Below are 16,024 nucleotides of genomic sequence, written 5' to 3'. Positions count from 1 at the left end.
ACAGTGTGACTGGTATTTAAGGGTCAGTGGGCATTATTATGCATAATAACATAATAAAAATATAATGCTAGCCAGTAACAGTTTTAGATCAGATTTGCTGTCATTTAGGATGGAAAAAACATGTTTACAACGGCAAACGTTTACAGCAGGACGCAGTAAGTGCTCTAAACTAACTTTTTCACCACATTCCCAAAATTCACAAGTGCTAACGTCGTTCCACAGCAGCCACACTGACAGTGCCGCCAGCAGATGTATCTGCAGACATTTGTTTGTATATCGGCCTTGTGAGTGCAGGGATCGGCTGATGTCGATAATCTCAAAATGTCAGATAATCAGCCTAATTAATCAGCCTATCACTAGTTATTGTGCTCTTGATTATGAATTTAACAGGAATGTGAATATTGTGTCTGTCTGTCCTCTGTCTGTCCTAAGGCTGAGGAGAGTCTTGTGATGTTTTCTCTGTTCAGATTATTCTTGATATACGACATGTGGTGCTGGGAGATGGGTTAATAACGCGAGAAAGGCTGATTGAGAACAGCGTGATGATGTAGTGACCTTATGCACTGATTTGATTCACATGCTTGGAGAGATCAAACACACACACACACACACACACACACAATTAACGGCCAAATACATTTCTCACAGATATGAGAATAAAAACTTCAAGCAGGCAGAGAACGCTAATTCAATCTCAACATACTGTGTACCTCAACATAGCTAACAGAACAAAACAAAACAGTCAGACAGGAAGATAAGGAGAAAAAGAGCTGAGAGAGAATCCAGGATCCACGTGGGCAGAAGTGGATTGTGGGCCAGGGCGATGTGCCAGGGCTCACCAGTAAAAGTAGGCCAGCGCATCTGCCAGGCAGACAAAAACATGTCGTCACTGTGTGGAGGAAAAGGGGGGGCAGAGCCTAAAAGCCTAACCTTAGAGGACTGAGCGGGTCTGTGCGTGCGTGTGTGTGTGTGTGTGTGTATGTTTGCATGTGCGTTCTAATTTCCCTCCACATCGAAGCATGGAATAATGTAGAGCAGCAGTTTGTTGTAAAGCCTGCTGATCCTCCATAATCCGCTCCACTGGTGCATCCTTGGGGCAGACAGGACATAGTGGCTGAACTGGTGAAAAGCTCTCCAACTCTCACACAAACATTTTTGAAGTGGACCCTACCTGACACCGTACCTATGGTGCGTTTAGAGTTCAGCTCAGGTACCCAAAGGGATTGCTAGAGACGGGTTACAGTAGTTCATTTTCATTGTCAGGGAATTAAGTACATGAAGAGCAGTTTCTCAAAGATGTTTTCACATTTTTTAAGTACAATCTTGATTTTTTTTTTGTAATTATAGCTCTGTGTTTTCCCTAATATTCGCAAAGCCAGACAAGATTTTCTTTGGAACAGCGAAGGCTCTGACTTCTGTCTCAACTCAAAATGATACCCATCTACACCCGAGGACTATCAAATTCAAAACACAGATTCAGAAATATGAACTGTCGACCATTTCAAATTTGGCTCATAGTGTTGGTACCTTGGACCACTTCCCCAGTCCACGTACTGAAATTATTTTGGATTGATACCGACTGTTGGCTAATCTAATTCTGCAATAACCCATTTACACTCTTTTTAACCAGCAAGTGGTCAATGCACCTTTACTATACGTGCGCAGTTTAATGCTCTCTAGCTGTTTGCTCATAATGCTAACAAATCAATACCTCAGAGGCCCACAGAGCAGCAGAGAAGCAGCGGAGAAGCTTGTCTTTGAGAAACTCCACTAACGGAAATTACAGTGGGGTCAAGGGAAACATTTCAGGGAACGGATGTTGATGTTTTCTACATTGCTGCTGCAGACAAACTAGTCCAAAAGCTTAGCATGCCCACTCTATTGTGCTAATAGTCTTCTGCATGGAGTGACCAAAGGCACTGTAAGTGGTAAATAGGGTTGGAGTGGTGAGCTCATTTCCCTAAGTGCTCTAATGCTGTGTGCTGACTTGCTGTATAGGAGGAATACAGGCATACCCCATACAGTTTATCCGCTCCAAAGAATTATGATCCTGGCACCAGGATCTGGGTCTGTACTCATCAAGCATCTTAGAGCAGGAAATCAGTCCTAACGGGACAAAAACTCTCAAACTGATGCTTTTTGTGGTGATTTTTAGGTTTAGGAGTAAAAGCAGTTTACTTTCTTTATCTTTCTATACTAATTTAGAGAGCGGCAGAGCTTTCTTGAGGTTCCCAGCAAGTGGAAAGTGATAGGACAAATATAAACGCACCAATCCCCGAAAGTGTGGAAGTATGAACAATCTTTGAAATAAACTTCTTCAAAAACCAAATTCAAGCTTCTTTTAACTCATTCTGTCCATGTCCAAAATACAGCTGCTTACCTGCAAAACTCCATCCATACCACATAAAACAAAAAAGTTTGTTAGCTAGATATGATGTGATGTGTACTCAATAAGCTCATTTCCACAGAAAAATAAAAACGTCAAACTTAGTTTGGGAGGTGCACCTCGTCACTGGGGCGAAAGTATCAGGGGATTGTTACAACACGGACCTTTTCACTTGTAACACAGGGAACCACTTACAGTGGCACTTTTGCTTATGCTAACTGTACTAGCTGCTACCACTAGCTGGTGAGCAGTCGTATTAGCTGACTGTACCTGGACTGGGAGCTTAAGGAACAGGGGGAATTTAAGCACTACTAGCATAGGAGCGGAGGGGCAGCTCATAGCCTTAAGAGAGGTCAGCTTATTTACAGCGGCTCCGATGAGGACTATTATAATTCTGGGGATGAAGACACAGCAAGTTCAGGCAGGGACAGGAGACGCATGAAATGGAGGAAGATGAGCAAGTTTGTAGCGAGTTAAATTATAAAGTAACTGTTAACGTTAATCATCCATCGTATCGATTTGGATTTGTTTTTGTGAAGTTGAAAGTTATTTAACAACACGATTTTTATTTTTAAACTGTGTTGAAATAAATTAAACAAACGTTCAGTCTCCATGCTGGTTGTTCTGACACATTCAGAATCTTTACTGCTTCTTCTGATATCATTAAACAGGCAGCTGTTAAAATCTATGGATTTAAATAATTGAGTCGACTAGTTGACTACTGGCTTTATCAACAACTACTAGTCAACTAGGACAATCTATTGTCAGGGGCATACTTAAAATATCAATCCACCACCTGCATTTCAGGATATCATACAACTTGGATTAATAAAGCTCTATTCAAGCAATGGAAGAGCAAAGTGCATACAAACTGATGTCATACACAGTTCAGTGTTCACAGAGGACTTAATTAGTTATTATTAGTCATTATTGTTAAAAAGCCCATGCTAACACACTGACAAAGGCCCAGCAGGTCCTGGAAGAATGACACCACTCCATCCTGTTCCTTCTGAAAGACAGGTGATCGCAATTCGATAAAACACTTTATCTCATCTAATGAAAGGCCTTATACTCTCATAATCCACATTAGTTTAAGCTATTTGTAAAGCTTGTTTGTCTTTCAGATCTGTGAGGATCCTTCTTTGACTAAACTGGCTCTGTGACGCACGTAAATCTTTCACAATTTACACAGGAGCCTTTCTCTAGGATGTAGTGTGAATGAACACACCTCTATTTGGAAGCTAGCCTGTAGCACCAGTAGGCCAAGTCACCAGGTGGAAGAAAGACTGTTCCTCCTGTGAGGTTCACCTAACATGCAATGCCTGCAGCTCACTGACATTATGAGAGCCAAAACTAAACCGTTAGAGAGAGCGTTTGCCCGTTAAATCGTCGATGGAATTCACATATCATTTAAAGCCCAACAACACAACAGTAGCACCCAACCAGGTACATTATCTTATTATCTGTGTATCTGGTATCCAAGTGCAACTGAAAACCTTGAGACAAGAGCGGCTCCGAGCACAGACACCATGAATCAAACTGTCTTATAAATGCTAGCAAGACCAAGACCAACCGAAGAACTGTTGTGTTTGATCCATTTTTGGAGCCAACGTGTAGTGTTTTTATTTCCTGGTTAAATGTGTAGCCTAGCTACTGCCTAGCTACTTCAATAAGACTGTAATTAGTTGATCCAAGCAAAATATATAACAATTTGTAAAATTCACAGTACATTTTAATTTAAAATGAATATAATGGGTTGCAAGAACAAAAGCATTTTCTCAGGTATAATGAAAGAAGCTTATATTTTACGTTTAAAAAAATAGTAACAATAAACGCACTAGTTATAAAATAAAGTGATCCTATCTTGCATGACTATGGAAATCATAAAAGATTTATGTTTGAATTAAAAAAAAATCTCTCTTCTCTAGTACCGAGCCAAAAAAGACCACAGTCACAGTACGGTGGCAACAGTGAAGCTGTGACACTGTGAAGCATCGCAACAGTCCCAGTCAGACCGGGATCAAAGAGGCTTGGGAATGCGACATCAGGAACATCGGCCCAGGACAATGGGACTGAAGGACGCAGTCATGTGATATAATGTAATTTGATAGGAAAAGCCATTTTGCCAGTGTGGGTTAGCAGGGGTGGGTGTGGATACAACAATACACGTGCATTCTCAGTCAGCGTGTATGCATCGGCAGGCACAGCAGGAGAACTAAAACTCATCAAACATTCACCTCGGTACATAGTGTACCCATGTGCTGCAGCGTGGTGAAACATTTACATTTACCATACATAGTCCAATGCAAACAGTGGCCTCCTCATGAGCAAGGAAACACCCCGTTTTTTTTTTTTAAATAAAACACTGGAAACTGACATTAATGCTGTCATATTTTGGTTCTGAACAACGTATACAGTAGCACTTAAATATTTAGCAATTGGAAATAATAAGGTTACTGTATATTGCCCATTTGATTCTGATGTCCATTAAAAATCAAATTATTTTGTCCAATAAAATAAGATAAGGGATATTGCATGCAGCAGGCGGCTTGAGGAAAGTAGATTTGATGGCTTTGGGATGTCTTCATATGCAAGCTTAAGTAAAACACGGCTGTATCAGCATTAGTACACAATGTTCTTTGGTAGCCCCGTGTGTCAGCTATAGACATGCATCGTTCTGTACATTGCCCTCCCCTAGACAGTTATGCGCAGACACACACACACACACACAAAAAGAGTCACAGACTTGCTGCGTACAAGACTAAACCATCAACAAAGAAAAAGAGGAATAGACCAGCACACGGTACAAGCACAGTCAGTCAGTAGCTGCACAAGGTAAACAGTGACAAGCAGAGCGAGAAAGGGGGAGGGGAAGAGAAGAAACAGAGCATTTTCAGGAGGGAAAAAATAGTGCCTTTCTCTAGGAAGGCAAGAAAAAGCACGACAAGCCCCAACATTTAAGCATAATAAACAAACCAAAAACTGAGTATACACAGTTTAAAAGCTTTTAACATTCAGCGTAGTGCAGTGTTTTGTATCATAGCGTGGCATAACATGCCTTGAACCATTTTAGAATTATAATGTACAATTAAAAACCTGGTAAACCACTTTTACCGTTTACTCAGAAAATATACGTTTCTATAACCACAAAAAGTCAAATACGTCAACCTTCCCTTTGCCATACCCTCTTGTCACAAAGGCAAACACACACAATAACACTACGTTAATCTCCACCCTCAGAATACTATTCACCAACCCAGTAAACAGTGGTATTTTCACTCTAACCTCTGACAGAGCCAAAGGGCTATTGGCCTGCATTCAACTCTCACTGCAGGCCTACCTATTCCCAGAAAAATATTATGTGAGCAACAGGATTCAGGGAAGAAGTTCCTGCTGCAAGAAAATAAATGCAAAGAATATCATAACTGAGACTCTCTGTAAAATGGTAGTTCTGGGACTAAGACAACTGCAAAGCTTTTAGACAATTCATGTCATGCTCTTTTTATTGACTGACGTACAAGGATGTAATGCAAGTTTATCTGATACAACATTCACAACACAAAAACATGTTGATACAAAGTGTGGGGCAGTTTTAAAATACGGTTAACAAGATTTATCTTGGGGCCTGAATTCTCTTCTGACTGCAGGAAGTGAGAGACAAAATGGACTGACACAAAGCAGAAACAGACGATACTCAAGCCTATTTACATCTGCTTTTTGCTTTTATTCAAGCAAAAAAAAAAACAAGACACATAACAGAGACAGGCCACGTGTGCCTGCTTTATATTATCCATCATAATTGTCTTTTTTTTTTTCAGACTACTGAAAATACCATGATATCAAAGCAGATATCTGTCTGTTATCCAGTTGTTACCACCGCCTGACTCACTTCTAAAGAGAGTGCAGCTATATTCAAGTAAACACATACAAAGTAGACTAATAAAGTAGTGGTTCTACTCATTGTTCTTCCTCTTTCTCTACTATCTACGATTACCAGTTGTGATGAGTTAAAACAAACTGCTATAAACTAGCTATATTGTATAAACTGCAGTCTGACTGGATTATGATGAGCACATACTCCCTACAGGTATGTTTGTAATTGGTGGTATCTAGGGAAATTGTAACTGTAATTTGGATTTGACATTGTTTTGATCACCCAGGCCTACCTCTAAGCGCTCACCTTAAAAACCTTGGTGTACTCATTTCACCTAAAACTGGGTCTTCCTCAGGTGTTGGCTCCCTCTGACTACTTCACAATACTCATGTTGTAACAAGCACCAGCACAAAGCATTAATACACCATGCAGAGATCCATGCAGCTGGGAGACAAGAAGGTCGGCAGGCAATAGAGCTCAATGTGCTCAGCAGTCTCCATGGCCAGTGGGCAGGAACAATAGGGCGCTCTGGAGTGCCAGTCCAACTCTGTCTCCCGACATAAAACTAGAGCCGCCAGCCTGCGCTACTGCAACAGAAAGATGGACTCTCAGTTAGTGAGCCTCTAGTCTCGAAGCCAACGGTGGAGAAAAGGGAATGTTTTAGCACCAAATCCTAAGCCAGAGATTTACAAGGTATAATACACCCACTGGCAGCTAATTAGACCCCAGTCTCTCAGTCATCGCATCTCGAGGATTTTAATACAACCGATATGTACATTTAACATCCTGCCAATCATTGTCACGAGCAAAATAACGTCAGATATAGGTAATATGTAGTTATTTGTTTTATTATTTTCTTATTATTCTTTCGATTCATTAGAAAAGCTACAACAAAAGCTGATGTCTTTAAAAAGCTCAATTTTAAAACACAGATAAATAAAATAAACAGCAAACCTGAGACTAGCACATTTTGGGCCTTTTTATTTGATAACTGACTTAAACAATCAATTTTCTATTGATCAAGCAATTGATTGACTAATTGTTTCAGCCCAATCGGTTTTTCAAAATGAATTCTTAAAATGCCGACCGAGACAAGAGACGCACTATCTGGTGAGCTTTGATTACACTTAGATGAAAGACAAGAAACAACTGTGTCTTAGAAGAAGAGGCCTGGTTTGCTTGCTGAAGAGGACGATTCAGCTGTTTTCTGACATGCAGGTCAAATGTCAGGTTTGTTCTGACAGATAACCTTTTTTTTGTTTTGCTTTAGAAACATATCCAAGTCAACTCATTGTGAGTTCGTCAATGCTTTAAATTCCTATGCCTACCTTAGATACCATTCAGTTCAAGGTTGAGATATGCTGCATCTTGCCTCAGAAAGGAAAGGATAAGAAAACAAGCTAACCAGATAACCCTTTAGTAACACTGCACGGTTTATATACTGCAAGATAAAACAAATACACATCACTTGGTCAGACTTGAACACGTCATGAGATCGTGTATGGATTATCGGTGCATCGGTGTGTTCAGTATGTGACTGCAACTCGTTATTAATTAAAATTAGCCATCTCCTTCAGACTACATAAAGATTACGTAGGACCATTCATGACTGGCCAGTGTATGTCCATTCCTCTAGGTTGGACCACTTACTGATCATACTCCTCTGACCACCCGACCATGACTCAACATGAAGTCAGAATGTGGCAAACATGCTGCTGAAGTGGCCCCCTTTTAGATACCTTTTCACCCTTCAACTGGACTGTAAATCACAGCTGCCATACATATTACAGGACCATAAAAGTCACAAAAAAGCAGCTGGATAAAATGAAGTTGAGAGGCGAGGAGCTTCAGGAAAAAGCTAAAGCAACCTCATCGTGTCCCAAGTTAGGCTTTGCTACCTTCCATTTTACCTTCAAGGTCCGACCCCTCCCCCAAAAACACACACAGAGCCTCCTCTGTTTCATGTGTCATTTACTCTCAGTGCCGAGTACGTATGCTGGCGAGTGTGTCTACATGTGGGGAATACAAGCAGTTCTATCCGTGACAACAGGCTCCCTGGCCACTGATACACGTGGGCAACACAGGGAGGATCTACTTATGCAACAACTGCCCCAAAAAGGGAACTTTTACGATGTGGGCAGAACACATAGTTCTTTTAACGAGAGGGTCCTCTCGCTTTACCGCGGCTTCCTTGTTTATATAGTGCTCACATTGCCTTTGACAAAGTTAGAGTGGACACCGTTCAGATGAAGGAGCACACAGTCAAGAAATATTTTTAAACCTGATGCAATATTAGACAATACATACTCTAATTGTCTGCTATGTCATTGTGAACCTTCTTTTGGCTGTTTTTTTTCATAGCCGAAGTACCTCTGCTGTAAAACAGAGGTTTACACACCAGATTGCTCAAGAACTGATGCAGTGAGTCGGAAAACTCTGATCTAGCAACAAAGGGCAAGTGAAAGCCCCTATAGACCATGTCAGCCTATAGATTATCTAGCAATGGAAACAAGTTGGACAAGGTGTCCTCTTACTGGGCTGCTGTCAAAACATATAAGCACAAACACCCCTTTGTGAGTAAAAAGCAGAAACAAAGGCACACCGGCATCAAAGGCATTTAATTACATAAAAGACTAGTCATCAGCACAAACACTAAATTAAACAATAATCATGTGAGTCAGCAGATTTAAAATTCAACAGCACTGAGTGGACAACATTCATTTTTCAGATAGCTAGTTTTGTTATGCTACAGATGATTAGAGCGAATCTGCACTCTAATGAAATACAATATAAAATCCCCAGTTGGTCAATTGGCTGCAGAATTATCTCATGAGTGCTAATCACGTTACATAATAACAATAATCTTCAAATGGCTGTGAAACCAATAAGCCTATGACACAGGGACCCAACGAGTTGATGGCAAGAAGTACTCCTGCATAAATGCAATAATCGTTCATTTCGCCTCTCGGGTAGTTTTACAGAAAATACAATTAACGGACCGATGCCAGCTGTTTGACAGAAAGTCCAACGGCGAGCTATATCGGTTCATAACCTGCAATCAGAGTTGTGTTACTACACAGAGGAGTGCTGACACACCACGCTCAGCCAACGTCTGGGCACTAAACTTCAGATCTAAACAGGAGAAAATACATGTGGGAGGAAAACTATGATTACTAACAATCAACCTGGCCGGGAATGTGCACCATCACGCAAACATGTAAACTTTCTCCACCGATGCTGATGTCAACAGGCTGCGCGAGCACACAGTAAGATCCCTGTTGCTGACTACGTGAGTGAAGGGGCAGCACGGCACACACACAGTACATTCTGCTGTGCCTTTCTGAGCACTGCAGCAGAGAGATCTCTTTGCTGAGCAGCTACAGCAGTCTCACAGTAACATACAGAGGACGAGGCGTCACATTACAAAGAAAAACATGGAATCTGAACCAGAAATCTTAACATTAGCCCTTTCGCACAGCAACTGAATCACAACGAGAGAACGATGCCCCCCCACAGTCTCTTGTCCTAATACAGAGCCCCTTCCTGCTTAAAATTACTGCTGCCTTGGAAACCTTTGGATTACTGCAAGGACTGCATACCCCATTTCTCTGTTCCCACTGGGACGTGTGAGAGTTGGCACAGAGGAGCGAGAAGCTGACAGCAGCACACTAAAAGGGGTTTGCATTAGTAATGAAGTCTGTGCGTGGGGTTGCATGGTCATTAGTCCGTTTGTGGGAAAGTGAAAACGTGTCCCAAGGTTTTACGCAAGCAAACACCTGACGTGTAAGGCTGTAATCAAATCTAGTTGTTACCAGGAAAGGCGGTCTCATTCGTGAATTAAATCTATAATTCAATATTCCCTTGGACCTTGCTTCAATTTAAATAACCAACTAGAAATATGTTGATTCCTCAGTCAGTATCCCTGTTCCACAGGACTTCAGGAGGCAGAGAACAGCACCCTGTTCTGCCTACCTTCTACCTTTTTCTTGAATTTCTTTCTGCTTTGCTTGCCTGCTATAAAGATGAAAAAGTATACTAAATCTTATCTGAGCAACACCTGAACTCTTTTAGAAATAAGAGAATATCTAATCTATGGGAATATGATTATTCGTCAGCAAAAAGGAGCAAGGGTTACAGAGACTAAGAAGTAGATTTATCATAGTCTGAGTGAGGGTTTAACTTTAGTAAGTTTTACTTATTGATGAGGGAATTACATAAGGCTTATCCTCGTTATGCTCTGTTTCTGATGCTATGAGGAAACAGGGAGGAGGAATTATCAGAGGACTATTATTATCAGAGACGTCAAGTAAAATGAAAGGAATATGATCATTACAACTGGTGTTACCACTACAGGACCATTGTTGGCACTGCACTGTACTTTACTGGTAACACCAGTATCACAAAATCATTTCCTGAAAACATTATAATGAAAGTAATTACACATCTAAAGTAAGAGTATTACGTATTTGGAAGTTGTTGGATGTTGAAACGTTACTTTCTACAAATAATAATTGTATGTGGCTTGTATTTATTCTTTCAACTAATTATTATAAGATTATTATTATTATTCTCCCAAACAACAAAATCATGCAACCCTCTTCAAGTATATTGTCAAGAGATTAGTCAAGTGACAGCAAATTTCACAAACAAATGACCGGTGGAGAAAGAAGCAGCCTGCAGGCCGTACACTGAATGGTTTGCTGCTCCTGAGTCACCAATCTGGATAAAGGTGGCATGTTAGCTGCCCTGTTAATCCCATTTCACAAACCCTGCGTATTGTTACCTGCTCCGTGCCTCTGAGATTAAACAAATTCATGAGTTGTGTTAATCTACCAGATGTCACAACTGCGTGCATGTACTTTGGAGAGGACCTACACAAACACCATGCGTTATATAGTGCAGGTTATTTACCTAGTTGAATGTAATAACAGAATGTTACATCTGTACAAGTATAATGATGTTGAAGTAGTTTTTGACACTGTGTTTTCACCTTTATACAGACTGTAGACTAGAGTATCTACACTTATTGATCAATTCATAGAAGATCATTTTGACCACCACTTATTTAATCATTATTTGTTTTTAAAATGTATTAATTAGGCTTGAAATACCCCCCCCCAAAAAAAAAAAATCACAAAAGCAGAGAAATGCTTAGTTTTCTTTACTTTAATTAATTTGATTTTAAATTGTGTCATTCTTGGTTCAAATCTGTAGCCCAGACAAACATTTTTAGACATCAAATTGTTGGATTGGCATTTTTTCGAGGAGTAGTGAAATGTTTCGAAAATTATAAAACACAATCTTAAGGAGCAAAGATACACAGCTTGGTGAAGATCCACGTTACCAGCCAGCAGACAACTAACGCGCCCACTGAGTTTAGGTTAGCTAGCTATGCTGCTATTCAACAGCTGGATGGCTAACTAACCTACTAACTCACTAAAAAAAACACATACACACAAACTTTATCAACCAGTAATGACAAGTACCGACAAAACCATAGCCCGGCTCTTCTTTCGAGTTACATATGAATGAAACATCCCAGCACAGTGTAACGTTAAGTAGCTGACAGTGTTAGCTGTGTAGGAGGACTCATGACACTGAACACTGATGACTGACGGATATAATGCGGCAAAACACACCACGCAAAGTGAAGTGGCGTACACTATAACTATCAGTAAACGTGGTTGGCCTATTGTTACCACTGTGACTGCTCTGACACGGCACTGATAATGTGAATGGAGATGGAGATGTAGGGCTAAGCTTACCAGCACAGGAGAGCTACAATGAGGCACACCAACAAAACGCGCAGCCTCTTCATTATCTTCCCGCGGGGACCAACATCCTCGCTCTTTGGGGTTTTTTCTAATCTCTCACGGCTACACAATACACCGAAGACAAGCTTTTTGTTGGCTGAGGGCCTGTCTTAATTACACAAGAACAAACGACTGTGTTCTGTGCCTAAAACCTATACTTGAGGTGTGCTAATTGTCATTGTGCAGACCGCCTGTCCTCCTCTTTTTTAGCTTCAGTAGCCAGTGCTGTTGACGGGCAGCTGCCTCTCGGTAAGTTCAACCCTGCCCAACGTCCGACCAATCAAATCCGAGCTGTGCGTTTATTGACCAATCACAGCACACGTAGCAACACCGTATTTGACAAAGCCCCGCCCCTCAGACTGACTTGGAGATCGTTGAGCAGGACGCGTCACCTTTTTCTTGATAATAAAATCTCTAAAGCATGCAACATTTAAAGTTATTGCACAATCGTCTGATGTCAAACGTTCAATATCGATGACTAATATCGATACACGTGCTTCTGTAAAGACAGTGACGTATTAGTTCAAATCACTTGATGAAGTGTGAATGCTGGAAGCAATGTGTACATTGTGTACTTTTGTCTTCATCGCAACACACCTTCATTTAGTGTAAAAAATAATGCTAAAAATGAATAAATATTGAAAAAGATATTTCAAGAACAATCGTTTGTTATTGAAGCTTAAGGCTCAATGCAGCTCAATTTTATTAGGCTGTATCATACATTCATCTCATCTTCATCTTGTTTCATTTAGTGGGAATGAAAATTAAAGTCTCATTAAATTACCATAATATGTTTTCTGTCTGTAACAAATGAGACTCTACTGAATAGAAAAAGGTTGCCCAAATAAAAACACATCTTCATACCTGTATATATTGTCAATATCATCTTCCTTATTTATATGTGTAACTCATATTAGTCATTTACACTTTTGTTATTAAAAGGAAGAAATATACTTTGTAATACATTCTTTGATTCATTATGTTTACCCCACATGAACAAAAGAACAACATATCCCAGAGTGCAACTCGAGAAGAGCCCTCAAACATTGCCTTCACGTGTCAAGTGTCCATAAAATATACCGAATGATGAATACGATGCAAAACAATCAGAGTAATCTACCTAGAATAGCGAATTGATCCGACAGTGTTTAAAGCAACAAATACAAATGTGTAGTTATTTTAAACAGGCGGGGTCCTGAACTTTGGGCAGTCGTCAGTACTGAGAACATTTTAACAGAAGTGAAGTTTGGGCGGACGTAGCTAGCTGCGTCGCTGTCCTCTTACCAATAAAATACCTAGCTGCTGTCACACCGTTTCAGCTCTTTTGGACTTTTAGCCACGCAGGCTTGACTATGGCGGTGGTCCGGGTACTTTTGTGTGTCCTGCCCGTGTTTGTCGCTCTAGTCTCGGAGAGGTGTGTGGTGCTGGCTGCCTACTCTCAGTCTTTGGACAGCGACTTCACATTCACTCTGCCCGCCGGTCGCAAGGAGTGTTTCTACCAGACCATGAAGAAAGATGCCTCTCTGGAGATTGAATATCAGGTCATAAAGACTCTCATAACTGCGATAATCTTGGGGTGAAGTTGTGACGATAGCTGAGCAAACCCAAACTAGCCATCTCTGTCTGCTGTCTGCCAAATCAACGATAACCCTATAAGCTAGAGTCAACATTGACATAACAGTACACTTGGCAAACCTGTTGCTTATCCCCTTTTTTAATGATTACTGTTCACGTTTTCTGCCTGTTGTGGTTCTCATTTACAGATAACATTCGTACAAACCACACAGGTATACTACTAGGTCTTAGTATATATTGTGCAAGAGAACCAACAGGTTATTTGGCTCACACCTCGATTTTCATATTGTTGGGAACTTGTTAGGCCGGTCAGTGTGCACCGACTACAAGTTGGGCGATGTCAGAAAGTTGCCTTACGTTATTGCCTGTGGGAGACATCCCAACTATTTTCTATGTCTATTGTAGTGTCTATCATGGAGGACAAGGTTATCCGGCTTATCGCTTCCAGTGGAGCATGAGGGAGACCTTGAGAGGCAACACTAGCATTCTTCACAATTAATGTAAAATATATATTAATACAGAGATGAAGTGCTGCTACACTGAAGGAAAGCATCAACTCAAACAAACTGCCAGTATTGCTTTTAATGCGTTTCCTTCTCATGTGTGAATGTCCTTGACTGTCCACAGGTATTAGATGGAGCAGGTCTCGATGTAGATTTCTTTATCTCCTCTCCTTCTGGCCATGTGCTGTTCAGTGACTACCGCAAGTCAGATGGAGTGCACACGTGAGTTACATGGGTGATCTGAGACATACATTACTGAAAACAGATACCTTTTGTAAGCTCTTACTGTCTGTGCTTTTCCTCCAGTGTTGAAACTGAGGATGGAGACTACATGTTCTGCTTCGACAACACGTTCAGTTCTGTCTCAGAGAAGCTCATCTTCTTTGAGTTGATCCTGGACAACATGGATACAGATGAAGACCCGGACGACTGGAAGGAGTATGTCCAAGGAACAGACATGTTGGACATGAAGCTGGAAGACATTATGGTGAGTGTGAAGCCAGACTAAGACAGACCACATGTTGTGTTATTCAGAAAAGATTACATTTGACACGCAACACATTCCAGAGTTGTTGTATCATGTTTTTCTTTGAGTCTGAATTAATGTCACTATTGAGACGTTAGAACTTATTAAAATTGTGTTTGTTTTATTCTCACTGGGTGTTTCAGACTTTGTTCCTCTCCTGTCTGCCTTTGAGATAACTGTCACCGTGCCACGTGTGCTCACAGCATGACATAGGGGGTGCAAAGTGACCCAACTGGCTGCCAATAAAATAGCATCCAGTCCATCACATGAAGGGTTATTCAGCAGTAACTTAAAAGCTCCAATACAGCCTACAGGCACAGTCACAAGGAGAGTGTCACAAGAATAGACAATGTAATGAACTCTCACCTATTGGCTAAGGGCAGCCAATTGTTTTTAGCTTGCACCACAGTGGCCTGCACTGCCCCCTCACCAGAAACACACTAATTTGTGTCAGAAGTCACATAAGGCTCACTAAAAAGACAGGAAATGTATTTTCCAGCTGTGCAGGAAGTTCTTTTCTCATGGTAGGAGGAACACACCTGATTGAGCTGCTTTGTTTGCTAACTTGCCTCTAAAGAAGAAGTTAGTTTAGCATCAAGAGGAATAATGTAGTTGAAATGTGTAACTATTGTTTTCTTATGTTCAGTCAATCTGACCTGTGTGTCTCTTCTCCTCCAGGACACCATCAACAATGTGAAGAGTCGGCTGGGCAAAAGTGTGCAGATACAAACGCTGCTGCGGGCGTTCGAGGCTCGCGATCGAAACATCCAGGAGAGTAACTTTGACAGGGTGAACTTTTGGTCGGTGATAAATCTCATTGTTATGATGTTGGTATCGGCGGTCCAGGTCTACCTAGTCCGCTCGCTGTTTGAAGATAAAAGGAAAATTCGTACATAACGCTACCCCAAAGGGAGGGACAGAGAGAGAGAGAGAAACTAACGCACCACAGATACCCTTCAGGATTTCACCAGATCTCCTGGATTGTGACAATGTGTCATCTATACACATGCATATGCACGCACACATACGCAAACAGACAGACAGACATTTGGTATTCTTGATAACATAAGTCACCACTGTTGTTGCTCTGGTCTTCAGTCCACTGGAGTTTGAGGGACAGTGGGAGTCCCTGGTTTGGAACAGGAACTGTCAGCCCCTCTACTCAAACTCAGTCTCTTTGTTACAGAAAAAAATCTCTTTGTCTCTCTTCAAAACTTGTATATTGTTTTATAGTCTTATAGTTGCTGTAATTCTTCACAGAAAGTGACATAACAAGCACGTTTATGATGTGACTATTTTTCTAATGGAGCCTAAAGTTACGAGGCAACTTGCCAATTGCAAAAATGT

General features: G+C 40.9%; 2 protein-coding genes across 4 annotated transcripts in view; one reads left to right on the top strand and one right to left on the bottom strand.

Moving 5' to 3' along the window:
- The window catches only part of suco (SUN domain containing ossification factor), a 38,719-nt gene extending 26,436 nt beyond the window's left edge, over positions 1–12,283 (bottom strand). For all 3 annotated transcript variants that reach the window (XM_035653847.1, XM_035653848.1, XM_035653849.1), the window contains exon 1: positions 12,026–12,283. In XM_035653847.1, the coding sequence (XP_035509740.1) occupies positions 12,026–12,078 (53 nt within the window). In that variant the 5' untranslated portion in view covers positions 12,079–12,283. The remainder of the gene's footprint in view (positions 1–12,025) is intronic.
- Positions 12,284–13,280: 997 nt separating this feature from the next.
- tmed5 (transmembrane p24 trafficking protein 5) lies at positions 13,281–16,018 on the top strand. Its single transcript, XM_035653851.1, has 4 exons — positions 13,281–13,614; positions 14,276–14,373; positions 14,458–14,638; positions 15,356–16,018. The coding sequence occupies exons 1-4, from the start codon at positions 13,426–13,428 to the stop codon at positions 15,572–15,574; spliced, it is 687 nt and encodes a 228-aa protein (XP_035509744.1). The 5' UTR covers positions 13,281–13,425; the 3' UTR covers positions 15,575–16,018.
- The last annotated feature ends 6 nt before the right edge of the window (positions 16,019–16,024 follow it).

This window comes from Morone saxatilis, unplaced genomic scaffold (assembly GCF_004916995.1).
Source record: "Morone saxatilis isolate NCDOM2014 unplaced genomic scaffold, NCSU_SB_2.0 Contig12, whole genome shotgun sequence".
Taxonomy (NCBI): Eukaryota; Metazoa; Chordata; class Actinopteri; family Moronidae; genus Morone; species Morone saxatilis.
Note: the sequence above shows the minus strand (reverse complement) of the source record. Positions and strands in the feature narration are given on the sequence as shown.